This window comes from Pseudopipra pipra, chromosome 5 (genome assembly GCF_036250125.1).
Source record: "Pseudopipra pipra isolate bDixPip1 chromosome 5, bDixPip1.hap1, whole genome shotgun sequence".
NCBI classification, from domain to species: Eukaryota; Metazoa; Chordata; class Aves; order Passeriformes; family Pipridae; genus Pseudopipra; species Pseudopipra pipra.
This window is the reverse complement of record NC_087553.1, coordinates 3,630,573-3,643,564: the sequence shown is the minus strand read 5'-3', so window position 1 is coordinate 3,643,564 and position 12,992 is coordinate 3,630,573. Positions and strand designations below refer to the sequence as shown.

Here is a 12,992-nt window from a genome sequence, read left to right as displayed (position 1 = left end):
TACAGGTTGTTTCCATGCACTATAACTTTCATGCCACATTTCACCTTTTTCAGCAGCACCAGAATGCTTTTCCCTTTGTACTGCAAAGACAGATTTCATAATGCTCCAAATGTATACCCCATACCAGGAAGTTGAGTTTCCCAGCTCATTTTCTAGCTCTATCCTACTGCGATTCTTTCTGTGCTGAACCTTCTGGTGTGAACTCGTTTGGGAGCCCATACTCCCTCTCTGGCATCGCCTCTCCTCGGTTCTCCTGGGTGAGCTAGAAGTATTTGCACATCTACAAGTTGTGTGAGCTAGAAGTATTTGCACATCTACAAGTTGTTTGAGAGGAAACAAGCATCTTCCTCTCTTCATTCATCCCCTTGAAGAACCAACTCTTCTATTTTGCATCCATGATGTTGCTGCACTGAGCCCCAAGGGTGAGCCTGGATGAGGCATCACCACCACCCCACTTACACCCAGAGGTGTAGTTAATTGTGCAGTTGCAAAATGGCCATTTTCCTTGGGCAAAGGAAACTCCAAGGTCCACAGAATGAGCTATTGCAGGGGTTTATGGCCTACCCTTACTAGAGTGTTCCTCTTGTGCAAGAATCAACAGAAATCATCACTAAATTTAACCATTGGCAAGAATTGCACAGGTTGAAACTGCTAAATCTCATCCTGTTGGCCACTGAAATGCTCTCCCTCGGCCACTGTGCCTGTGCAAGGTTTTGTAATGCTACAAACAAACAAATCTACAAAGAAACCTTCTGTAACAGGAGCAGAGTCCTATGGGCCTGCACCTCCTGCCAGCTCAGTGCAGTCTCAGTTTTGCTTTTGTCAGTGGAAATTCCCCATCACCAGCTTGTGCAGCAGACAGAAGTTACCTGCTTTTGGAACACCTTCCTTTCCTTTGGGACCAGTTATAGGCTGTCAGCCTTGAACTTATCACAAGCCATGTGTAACTGCACCTACCACTTGTTCAAAGGTCTCAGTGTGCACCCATAAATAGCCCAAGCACAACAGACCTCTTGAAAGGTTAAGGCCATCCAAGGCCTCCTCTTGGCATGGCCATACCTTCCCCACCAGCCTCTCCAGCGTAGCTGGTGCATTGTGTTAAGTCCCTGACCATCACTAAACTGCCAAATTGGGCAATTTTCCCACCTTTCTCTGCTTCTTCTTTTCTGCTTGCTGACATACAGCTTACAGATCTATTGTGACTGACCAAACCAAACCAAATGGCATCATCCAAGGGATGGATCTTCACTCACAGACACAGCTCCTTTCCAGGGACTTTGGAGGGGGCACTTACGGGGAAGGGTGTTTTACTTGTTCCTGGTTGTTGCTCCTGGAAAACATCCGGGAGACAAATGGAGATCATTTCAGTTTCACATGCACAAGATGTCACTGACCTGTTGGGTGACAGGTCCCAGGGCTCCAGGCAGGTTCCAGACCCTCCCATCAGTCAGGGAGGGACCTCAGACTGGAGTCGCCTTTATTTTTCGCTGTCCCGGGAGGCAGGACAGGTTTTCATCGCAGACCAGCTGCCTGCAAACAGTTTGCTTCACTTGAAGCAGGTCTTTAAGGGGAATTTCCAAAGTGATGGAGTAAGGCACAGTTCCTGGTGTTTATCAGGACATCACCACGCCTGACTTTTTGCTCCAGTGCCCCTGTTTCACCAATCTGACTTTCCCAGGTTTGGAAGTGTCTACACTCTCCTGAGTGATTAGCTGGGCCACCGTTAGCCCAAGTGCTGGTCTAGCTTGGCGAGTCTGGTAGACTTTGGCCCATTTCACACAGCCTAGGAGTGCCTCTGTGACCAAAGTCCCCCTTGTAAGGTTTTTGTATCAGTCCTTCACAAAAACATGGTCCTGACTCTGTCCTCCAAGCTGGATCTACCCCCATTTCCCCATTTTGCAACCCTGCAGAGGCTTTGTTGCACATTGTGTCTTGTCTTGGCCCACCACCTTCCCACACTCAGGTTATTTTATTTCTGCTTCTGAATTCAGCTGCATTTTTGCATGGCCACTGTCTCTTGCTTTACATACATTTGGGGACGTGTGGTACTCTCTGAAATGGAAAGTTCTCTTTTCTCCTCCCTGTGTGAGCCACAGAGCTGTGCTGACAGGGCTCCAGTGACTGACCAGCTTCTCCCCAGTTTCTGCTTCCTGGCCCAAAGCTCTGCTGCAGCCCATGATTTAAGCACCTTGGCACATTCCTCTGCCTCTCACAGCATCTCTGGCTTCCCATTAAACACAGGGATATCATTTCTGGCTCAGGAAGTCTCTGCACCGCAGGCCACCGGGACCTGGGAAACTGGCCTGGGGAGCTTGCATTGCATGCTCTGTTTGTCTGCTCCTCCCAGGGCATCTCCTGCTGCTCTCCAGGACAGCAGGACCTTTTTTTCTTACCCAGCTCAGGTTTTATAAAAAACTCTCCTTTCACTTTTTCCTCGGTCTCAATCTGGTCATCCCATAACTGAAAAATCTATTAATAGGTCAATGTCCAATTTCCCCTGGTTGGATATCTTGTTATTCAACCAAAATGATCCCAATCCTTCAGCTGAATTCTCTTTGTCCCCCACTTTGTTGCACACCGCTGACCAGCTTTAATTTGATGGTTGATTCCAGTCACACAGTCAGCCAAGATAATTCAATTTCTTTTCCTGAAGGCAAGTGCTCAGTAACATAAGAGCTGACCCTATCAAGTTGGCTCCTAGGCCCCTATTTCAGAGCCATTCCCTTACGCCGTGGTTATGGGCTGAGTTGGATAAACCTCCCAAAATGTATTCTCCTCAAACACTGTGGCTTTTGCACTGATTCAGCTGGGACAAACCGTCTGATTCCTTCCTCCTGCAGACTGGGAATGGTGGTGAGTGCTGGTGGTAGGCGTTGTGCTGGCTAGCTCTTGTCTGCAGCAGGAGGCTGTTTTTTCCTGCGGTGACCTGCAAGCCTTTTATTTCCTTTTCTGACTGATTTTCTCAGTTTCTTAACTCTTTGCTGCGGTTAATCTTTGCTTGTAAATGGGCCAAAGCTTTTGTTGTGCCTCTTATTTTCTGGAAAACATTATTTTTCCGTGATAGTCATGTTGCTGATCACCTCTTTGATCTGTCCTGCCCTTTTAAACTGGGAATCTTCCAGGAGAATTTCGCACTCTCTCTGGACACTGAAGCCTTTTATCCTTGTCTGCAGGTGACCTCTTATAAACCTCTCTTAGAAGTTCCAGATGTCGAACTCCTTTTGCAAAGTCTCCAGCTGTCTCAGCTCATGTTTTGCATCTTTGGTAATTTTCAATTTCCGTTCCCACTTGGTTCCAGAGGAATCCCAGAATTAGGACTTCTCCTCCTAGAACTGAGTCTCTCCCCGGACATTCTTTCCATAATTTGAAGATTCGCAGGTTGTTCCAGAGAGGACGAAGCTGGCAAAGACACTCCAGAAATACTCCAGGTGTTCCACAAGGAGGTGCTCCAGAAATGCTGACCCCTTGCTCCCCACCTCCTATGTTCCTTATGGAAACCATGCAAAGCCCTGCTTTCGTGCCCATAGGAGGAATCAGCTGGAGGCAACTCTTTTCTTCCAGGGTTCAAGCTCCCTTTGAGTCACTAGTCCCCCAGGAGGTCTCCATGTGCTTTATTTCAGGATTAGGGCTCCTTCTACTATTTGTGCTATGCCTCCACTTTTCTGGATGCTTTCTCTAGGACCAGTCCAGTCTGGAGGAGAGGAATTTCATGCTGATGGTGCTTGTTTCTCTCTGCTGACTAGCAAGACAGCCTATAGCTCCATCTTCGATGTCCCACATGGATGCCTGACCTGGAGCAACCAATGCATCCTTGATGGCCAACTACTGCTGTCACATGCTGGCACTGAGCAGAGTTTCCCACTGACCAGGCTCCCCAGGGCAGTGGTCACAGCACCAAGGTTGACAGAGCTCAAGAGGTGTTCGGACAACACTCTTGGGCACATGGTGGGACTGTTGGGGTGTCCTGTGCGGGGCCAGGAGACGGTTCCTTCCAACTCAGGATGTTCTGTGCTTCCATGAACCAATGTATCAGTCTGCTTTCCTCACTAGCAGCAGATTCTCCCAACTGCCTCTGTAGCAGCCCAAAAGCCTCTCCTTCTGACCCCCACCGTTATAACCTATAGGAATGCGGCACCCATGTGTGTTGTTCATGTTTACCCCCAGTTTAGCTGCACGGGCAGCGTGGAAATGCCATCAGGCCAACAGGGAGAGAGCTGTACAAGCCCGCAGTGCCGCTTGCTGCCTGCCAAGCAGGAGCCTCAAACACCTCATCAGAGCCTTCGTTGCTCCTAAAACCTCATTCGCACTTTACATATGGGCAGTGCGGTTCAAGCAGCCCCCCCGCATACAGAAATCACGAGTTACCCTCCTGGCCAGATTACCTGTAATCGTTAGCAAGTAATAATGTGAGGTTCCCGTCTCTGTTTTGGCAGCCGGGGGCGTGTTTTCTGTTTATTGGGGTAATTCTCCCGCCGCCTTTCCGCCCCCCTCCGCCAGCTGCTGTGGGATCCCGCGGTTCGGGGGTCACGCAGCTCAAGGACGGAGGGGAGCAAAACCGAACCAAATGAAAGGCAAGCGCGGTCTGGGCTGGCGGCGTGGGATAAACACATCGCTATGGATCGCCTCAGCTGACACTTCCCACCGGGAATACCGGAGAGAAACCCGGCAGCCCGGCTCTGCTGGGGGGTGGTGGTGGTGGTGTCCTCTCCCCCCGCACCGCACGTGGGGCCGGGGCCGCTCCTCTCTCCGCACACGCCGCACACCCCGCACGTTGCAGGGCCACACATGCCGCGCCGGCGTGCGGGCACGGCACGGCACACACGCGGGGACACGCGGGGACACACGCGGGGACACGCACCCGCGGGGACACGCACACACAGCGCCGCTGCACGGGGCGCGGGGAAGAGCATCCCATTCCCTCGGGCAGCGGCACCCCCTCCTCCCGCTGGCGGGGGGGTCCTGGCAGGCTGCCCGGCCCAAGGGGAGGGGGATTTCGAGGCTGCCCGAGCCGGGGGGTGCCCGGTGCCGCCGCGTGCCAGCGCCCGCTGCGGCGGGGGGGTGGCGGCGGGGCAGGGCCGCCCGGTGCCGCCGGCGGCAGTGATGTGGCAGCAGGTCGCGTCACGTTGCCGGCCCTGTGCTCGTACCAGTGTGAGACGGGATTAGGGAGGCGGCTGTCGGTGCCGCCGCCGCCGGCGGGGAGCGGGGGCTGCGCGGGCGCGCCCGGCGCGCAGGGACGAGGGAGGGCGGGGGGAACCGCGGTGGGGGGGTTCTCCCGGCCCGGCCCGCCCCGGGGCTGCCGCGGGCCGGTCACGCTGCACCGGGGACGAATCCTGCCAGTGTCACCCTCTGCACGGGTGCGGGCTGCCCGAGGGCAGAGTCAGCAGCAGATATGTTTGTATTGCAGATATACGTGTTTTTATGTATATAGGGCTCTATACGCGAGTCCGCGTGTATATAAGGAGCGCTTTTGCCGCGGTCTGGCGTTGCAGGCGGGCCCGGCTCCCGTCCAAAGGTCGGCCGGGGGAGCCGCCGGGATCACCGCGGGGCGAGAGCTGCGCCCCGCGCAAAAAACCACGCGTGTCCGTGCCCACGCATCCTTAAATCTATATACAACGTATGGCGAACGCGACCCCCTAATAGCCCTCTCCGCAAGCGAGGGGCTCGATTATTCCCCGTTCTTCCATCCTCCCACGCCTCCCCTCCGGGCATGTTTTCCACGGGCGGGTCTCCTCCTCAGCCACAAATAATAAATAATAATAATAATAAAAAATAGAAAAGTAAATTTATTTTAAAAATAATATTAGAAAAATAATAAAAAACATAATAAAACCACGACGAGAGCGACAGCAGTCGCGGCAGTAACGCTGACGATGACAGCGGCAGTGACACACGGAGGGGGGAAGCCGCTGTCTCGCAGGGCGGCCCCGGGACCCCCCCACCCCGGTTCCCCCCCGCCCCGTCCCCTCCCCGGTCCCGCCCCCGCCCGCGCCGCACGTGAGCCGGGTGCGGGGCTGGCTGGCGGCGCGCGTGCCCCGCGGGCAGGCGCGGCGGCGGCGGCGGGAGCTGCGGGCGTGTGCGCGGCGAGCGGGAGCGAAGGCGGGCGAGGGGGGGAGCGGCGGTGGCACTTGGAAGAAGGGGAGGGTGGGGGGAGGTTGGGGTTGGGGGGGGGGGAGAGGACGAGCCGCCGCACACTTTTGGCCACTTGCACGGGAGAGGGGGGACGGAGGCTGCATGTGCGCAGCGTCGCTTGCGGATCTCCCGAGACTGATCTCAGCATCCCGCAGGCTCAGTCAAAAGCAGCGACGAAACATCAGCCGCTGCCAGACATGGATGAAGGAATCTCCCGCTTGCCGGAGAGGCAGCTACTGGAGCATAGGGATTTTATAGGGTAAGGCAGCGGAGCAGTATCTCTGTCTCGTGTCTCTACGGCGTTTTCGTCTTCTTGGGAAAGTGCAGCGGAGCGCCGGGAGCGGCGCCGCTTCCCCGGCGGGGCGCGGGGCTCGCCGCCTCCCTCCGCGGGCGGACCCGGGCGATCCTTCGCCCAGCCCTTCGGGCAGAGCGCTCGGCGCCCGTGTGCCCATCGAGGAGGTGCCAGGCAAGCTCCCGCTGCAGTCGCCCATGCCGGATCTTTGTGTTTTTCTCCAGGCTGGACTACCCTGCCCTGTATATGTGCAAACCCAAAAGAGGCGTGAAGAGGGACGACAGCAAGGTAAGAGTAAGTTTTCTGGGGCTGTTCTCGCTTAAACGCTTAATTTGGGGTTCGCTGAATTTTACGGCTCAGCTTCACTCCCAAGAGCATCCCCGGGGGGGGGTGCTGAGCGTTTAACTTGCCCCCCGAATTGCAAAGGGGTTTACGAGCGAGCTGTCACGGCGGGGAAAGCGGTGCCTTGGCGATAATTTGCACGGCATGTGGTCCGCATGACATTTGTTTTGGTTTTGATCGGCGTTCCGAGGGACTCAGCCTAACTCTCGGCTTTTCCGGGTCTTGCTAATTAGGAAACGTACAAACTGCCACACAGACTGATAGAAAAGAAGAGGCGAGACAGGATTAACGAATGCATTGCCCAGCTGAAGGATTTGCTGCCCGAGCATCTCAAACTGACGGTAAGGTGCAGGGGGGCGTATATGTACACGCAGATGCCGGCGCCGGCAGCCTGCCCGCTGCGCAGCCCCCGGGACTCCGGGCTGCCTGCCCGCTGCCTGCCCGCCGTCCCGGCCCTAATGCCCCTCGGGGACCGGCTTCCCCGAAGTTAGCGGAGGCGGCGTTTGGCGGTAGCCAAAGCGCGCCGGGAGGTAGCCAAACCGCCCCCTTCCTTCGCCTTTGCAGACGCTGGGACACCTGGAGAAAGCGGTGGTGCTGGAACTGACTTTGAAACACTTGAAAGCGCTCACAGCCTTAACGGAGCAGCAGCACCAGAAGATCATTGCTTTGCAGAATGGTAAGCGGGGCCCGGGGGGCGCAGCGGGGGCCGGCGAGGGGGGGTTTTGGGGGGGCGCGGAGCGGGGCATCCCAAGCCAGAGCCGCGGGCAAACGCTGTCCCCGCTCGGTCCCCCCCCGCAGGAGAGCGGTCCATGAAGTCTCCGGTGCAGGCCGACCTGGACGCCTTCCACTCGGGCTTTCAGACGTGCGCCAAGGAAGTGCTGCAGTACCTCTCCCGCTTCGAGAGCTGGACCCCCCGCGAGCAGCGATGCGCCCAGCTGCTCGGCCACCTGCACTCCATCTCCTCGCAGTTCCTCCCCGGCCCCCAGCTCCTCTCCCCGCCGCCGGGCCCCCTCAGCAAGGGATCCTCCTCCTCTTCCTCCCCGCCTGCCCCCCCCTGCGCGCCGGGCCACAAGCCGGAGGGCCAGGCTAACTGCGTGCCCGTCATCCAGCGGACTCACGCCGCCGAGCTCAGCGCCGAGACCGACACGGACACGGACAGCGGCTATGGCGGGGAGGGCGAGGCGCGCCCCGAGCGCGGCCCCGCGGCGGCGGCGGCTGGCGGGGCGCTGCCTGCCCTGGCCATCAAGCAGGAGCCGTCGGGGGACGAGGTGCCCCCCGCGCCCAAGCGGCGGAAGCTGGACCGTGGCCCGAGCCCCCTGCCCGGCCCGCCGGGGCTGGCGGCGAGGGGCGCAGAGGCGGCGGCGGCGGCCGCGCTGGTGAGACCCGACGCCGCCCTGCTGGGCTCGCTGATGGCCCTGGGCGCGGGAGGCGGCGGGGCCCCCTTCGGACAGCCGGCGGCCGCCCCTTTCTGCCTGCCCTTCTACTTCATCTCGCCCTCCGCCGCCGCCGCCTACATGCAGCCCTTCCTGGATAAAAGCAGCCTGGAGAAGTATCTCTACCCCGCCGCCCCCATCCCACTGCTATACCCGGGCATCCCTGCCCAGGCGGCCGCCGCTGCGGCCGCGGCTGCCGCCTCCTTCCCCTGCCTGTCCTCGGTGCTCGGCCCCGCCGAGAAGGCAGCGGCGGCCGCCGCCGCCGGCCTGCCCCCGGCGCCCCACCTCCCGCACCCCTTCGCTGCTGCCGCCGCCGAGCCCGGCGAGGAGCCCGAGCCCGCGGCCGCCGAGGAGTCCGGTGCCGAGGGCCCGTGAGACGCCCCCGGGGGCTCCCCGCCGCCGCCGCCCTCCCCTCGGACCGAGGGGCTGCCGGGCCGGCACCTGCACCCCCCGGTTTGCCGCGGAGGGCAGGGGTCGCCGGGCTGCCAGGGCCCGGCCCCCGCCAGAGGACCGTCGAGGATAAAATTTGCTACTCAGTATTTTTTTAATGTTTGGCTTTATAAATGCGTAAATAAGGAAAAAAAAAAAAGAAGAAGGAAGAGGACATAGTAAGGATACTTTTTTTTTCTCTATATCGAGTAACTTAAATGTGGCACCTTATTTGGAATGGGTTTATACAGTGTGTCCATAAGTCCCACTTGGGAACTTGCACTTGTTGTCCGGGAGACCTGGGTGGGTTCAGGGTGAGGGCAGGGGCGAGGCGAGGGAAGAAGGGCAGACCCCAGCACATGTGCTAGCACTTTATCGAGGACCGGAGCGTGGAGGGGTGCACCCTGAGCCCAAACCTGCAGTGCCTTGAGCACCCGGGGATGCCGCTGGCTCCAGCGAGTTTTGGGTGTGCAAGGGAAGGAGGGTCAGACCCATTACATAACCTTGTGTTTATTTCATTATTTTTTTTGGCTAAGGTATACAGGTGTGGCAAGTGCATTTGTTCTCACCCCGTCTTTATTTAATTCAGTATGTTCCCGAGAGATTCCCCCCCTGAACCTTGCTGTATAAAATGAATGTTACTGCACTGAACTACAAAAAGAACCCCCCTTCCCTCCCGCAAGAAAACACAGAGCAACTCATCAGCCTGAACTCATTTCATCCTAAATTCCCAGTGACACAAACTGGAGGCCGTAGGTAAACACCTCGCTGTGCAATCAGGAACGATTAAACCAGCTGGGGTAAGTTTCCCATATGGGTTCTCCCCTCATCCCATGCTCAAAATACTGCGATTTCCCTTTCTGGAGACAAACCAGACGCCAGATAATCACACAGATAAGTCTTTTATAATAAGGCTTAAACCAAGACCTTGCCTAGATATTTTTAGTTTGTTGCCAAGGTAGCACTGTGAGAAATCTCACTTGAATGTTATGTAAGAGGTGAGACACCACAGCCTGGCGAGGAGTGTGTGCGTGTCCGGAGTCCGTCAGTCCGTTTGGTGCATCTGCTGCTGCTGTTGCTACTGTTTTGCCTCAAACGCTGTGTTTAAACAACGTTAAAAACAAAAAAAATCTTACTAGCCTACAGAGTGGCTGTATGTAAATAGTTGTTAATACATCCAATTAATGATGTCTGACATGCTATTTTTGTAGGGAGAAAAAAAATATGTGTTAATGATATTTTGAGTTAAATATCTTTTGGGAGGATTTGCTGAAAAAGTTGCACTTTTGTTACAATGCTTATGCTTGATACAAGCTTATGCTGTCTTAAATTATTAAAAAGAAAATAAATCCTGTCTGCAAGAAACCAGCTGTTTTAGAACAGTTTAGTATGTGATATATTAGAAATCAATCTTTATATTCAGTATTTTCCAGCACTCCATGAATTCTATTATCTAAATATTTCCACACTATTTTGTGATTAAAAAAAATTCTTACTAAGGAATAAAAACTTTAATACACAAAATGGGGTTGTCTACTAATTAAAAAATTAATGTTAGTACATAATAATGGGTGCATTGAGCTTCAAACTGTATGACTGTGTGGCTGATGATAATTTAATTCACAGTTTTAATCTGGGTTCAAATTTGCTTGGTTTCCTTTAACTCTTTAGCAAACTCTGGTTTAAGATGTGCTTGTTTTACAAAGCAAAGTGTAAAGCATGTGTGTAGAACACACTGTGCTTCTTCCTGACTTCTACTTTTTTCCTCTTTCTTTTTGCAAAATATTGATCTTTGAAATTAACACTTTACAGCCCTGGAGCTGCATGGGAGTTCTCTTTGCTCACAAGGAGCAAACTTTCCAGTTTGCCTGACAACCTAATGACGTATCATAATCTCTGCAGGAATGAATGATGGATGTCCCAGCTCAGAAATACTCCATGAAAACTGAACAGTTTGCAGAGGAGGGAGAGCAGGAGGGGGAATAGAGTGGTGGAAGCAGGCAAGTAATCAGCATGGAAATGCAGCACCCTAAAGATTTCCACAGATTTAATGTTTGAGCCGTAGATCACCTTTTCTTGCAACAAATTCTTGCAGAGAAATGAAATTAAGGAACCCCTCAGACAGTAGCCAGTGTTTACATAAGAGGGAGATGAAGGAAGCCTTCCGTGCTCCCTCTGCTGGTTCTCCAGTACCGCTGACTACGCTGACAAGGAATAAAGTTGGAATGGAATAAAAAAAACCTCCCAAGACTCGTGTTAATTCCAGCAATCCTTTAAAATATAGGAGGAATTATAAACTGGATGAAAAATAAGCAGGCCTTTTACACTACTGGAGTAGGATTGATAAGAAATATGGAATTCCAGTCTTCACATGGAAGCTGTAGTAAAAACAATTCCTATTAGAGATATAGGCAGGCTTTCTGTACAAACACCTGAGTGTAGGCCAGGCTTTACATATCTTTCAAATTTCCAGCCTCTGGGACTATGAATCAGTTTAGATTTCATTGGGCTATAAACCTAACTCCTTAAGGGGTTTTATCAATTTCAGTATTTACCATGTACAATAACAGGAAGGCTTGTTTTTATTAGCCCTTGAATCAAATGTGCCAAATGACTTCACGCCAAGTTGCAGCATCAGTGGAGTCTATTAAATTTTATGACATAAAACATAAAGACAAAATATGTGCGTTCTGATAATCCCAGTGCCTAACAAAAGCAAACACAGGAGAAAAAGGGTTGTAATTGAGGCTGATAACCCACTGATGCTGGAGGCAAAAGGCAAGTGACAGGAAGGACCCTAGTGTCAACCTTAATTATTAAAATTCAGGCTTCTTCAGATCTGTTTGGAGCCCAAATCAATTTGTATGTTTTGTTGAAAAAAAAATATCTTAGAAACACTGGAAAAGAGCCTCACAGCTTTAAATATATTTTCACTTATGGGAGTGCTAAGAGTGCAGGACTGGGTGCTACATTTATTGTATACACTGGAGTCCATACTCTCTTGTCCCATAAACCACAAGATAAGGGATGCAAGCTAAATTTCTTATGCAATAAACTTTGAAAACATCTTATTATCCAGTATATTGTATATATGACAGGTTCCATTAGAGTGTTTGAGATTGTTAAGTCAATGGAAGGTAATATCATGTACTTCCCACTAAAGGACATGGAATTTTTACATTTGGAAGGGTTACAGTTACAGAACTCAGCTATTAGCCCTGTTTAAGAAAAGCCTGACCTATCAATTAAGCCATGTGAGTCCTATCCTGGAGCGTAATGGGGCCTTGGAGTAGGTCCTAAGCCTGTGTTTTGGGGCTTGTTTAATTCTCACCCCTAGTCAGGGCAGACTGCCTGACATCCAGCAAGCCTGGGGACTGTGTGCAAGGTGTGTTTCAGCACCAGTAGATTCCTAGTCTGCCCTGCAACCTGGGTCTTGCAACGTGTTTCCTTTTCCCTTCCAACCTCAGCTCCTGGAGTCATGTGATCCCTGCCTTATTTGAGATGTTTCCTGCCTGATAGTTACAGAAATGAATGTGGAAGTACAACCTCAGAGAAAACAACTACCAAAAATGCTGAATTACCCCTCCACCAAAAAAAAAAAAAAAAAAAAAAAAAAAAAGAAAAAAAAAAAAGAAAAAAAAATCGGATTTTTCTAGAGCTAGTTTCACTCGAGAAAGTCTGAATCTCCCCTGGTTCTACTGCAGGCTCAGAGCAGCTCACTGAGATGCAGCAGAGAGAAGCCAGTGGCTCACCTGCCGCCAGCAGCAGCTGCGTGAGTCCTGGACACGTGCGGGGTGAATGTGAGCTGCCACTCTGGCTTCACTCTCTGCATCTTCCTGTGGCTACAGCATCTCAGTCTGCAGGGCTGTCAGTCTGTCAGAAGCACTAAATTCATCACAGCCTCTATCACTGCTGCAGGGAGCTGCTCTGCCTCGGACCAGGCTGCTCTGCCTCACTGAACTCACAGTGCACCTGCTGCCTTTTCCTGGGATGCAAGCATTCCCCTTCCTGCCTGGCACTCCTGGGGCCCCAGAGGAGGCAGGCGATGCCCGGGACGGGTGGGAAGAGTTCCTTCTCCTGCCTCCCTAAAGGCCTGTTGGTTGTTGGTTTGGGTTGTTTTACTTTGTATTTTCAAAGGAGGTGGCCAAGTCACTCTCACGGCTGAGCAATTTCTAGACAACAACCTCAGGAAAAGAGCCAAGTAAATATGGCAACTTCTTCCTCAGCAGAAAATTGCCTCCCTGAGCATGTCTGGAGTAATACCTGCCCCACAGAGCCAGTTGAGCTGACAGACACTGAAGTGGATTCTGTTCTCACTGCACTTTATCCACAAGGTTGCCAAGGCTCCAGCCCTGCAGTGGGTGGCA

At 53.2% G+C, this 12,992-nt stretch overlaps 1 protein-coding gene across 1 annotated transcript; it reads left to right on the top strand.

Annotated features, from left to right (window-relative positions):
• The first annotated feature begins 6,164 nt into the window (after nt 1–6,164).
• On the top strand, nt 6,165–9,993 carry BHLHE41 (basic helix-loop-helix family member e41). The gene is made up of 5 exons (XM_064654168.1): nt 6,165–6,388; nt 6,646–6,709; nt 6,997–7,104; nt 7,328–7,439; nt 7,562–9,993. The coding sequence occupies exons 1-5, from the start codon at nt 6,327–6,329 to the stop codon at nt 8,569–8,571; spliced, it is 1,356 nt and encodes a 451-aa protein (XP_064510238.1). The 5' UTR covers nt 6,165–6,326; the 3' UTR covers nt 8,572–9,993.
• The last annotated feature ends 2,999 nt before the right edge of the window (nt 9,994–12,992 follow it).

What these genes read in the sequence shown, in the direction of transcription:
- BHLHE41 (XM_064654168.1), top strand. Translation starts at nt 6,327, where the DNA reads ATGGATGAAGGAATCTCCCGCTTGCCGGAGAGGCAGCTACTGGAGCAT. An exon ending in GAGCATAGGGATTTTATAGG is followed by an intron (nt 6,389 to 6,645) that starts GTAAGGCAGCGG and finishes GTTTTTCTCCAG; the next exon opens with GCTGGACTACCCTGCCCTGT. An exon ending in TGAAGAGGGACGACAGCAAG is followed by an intron (nt 6,710 to 6,996) that starts GTAAGAGTAAGT and finishes CTTGCTAATTAG; the next exon opens with GAAACGTACAAACTGCCACA.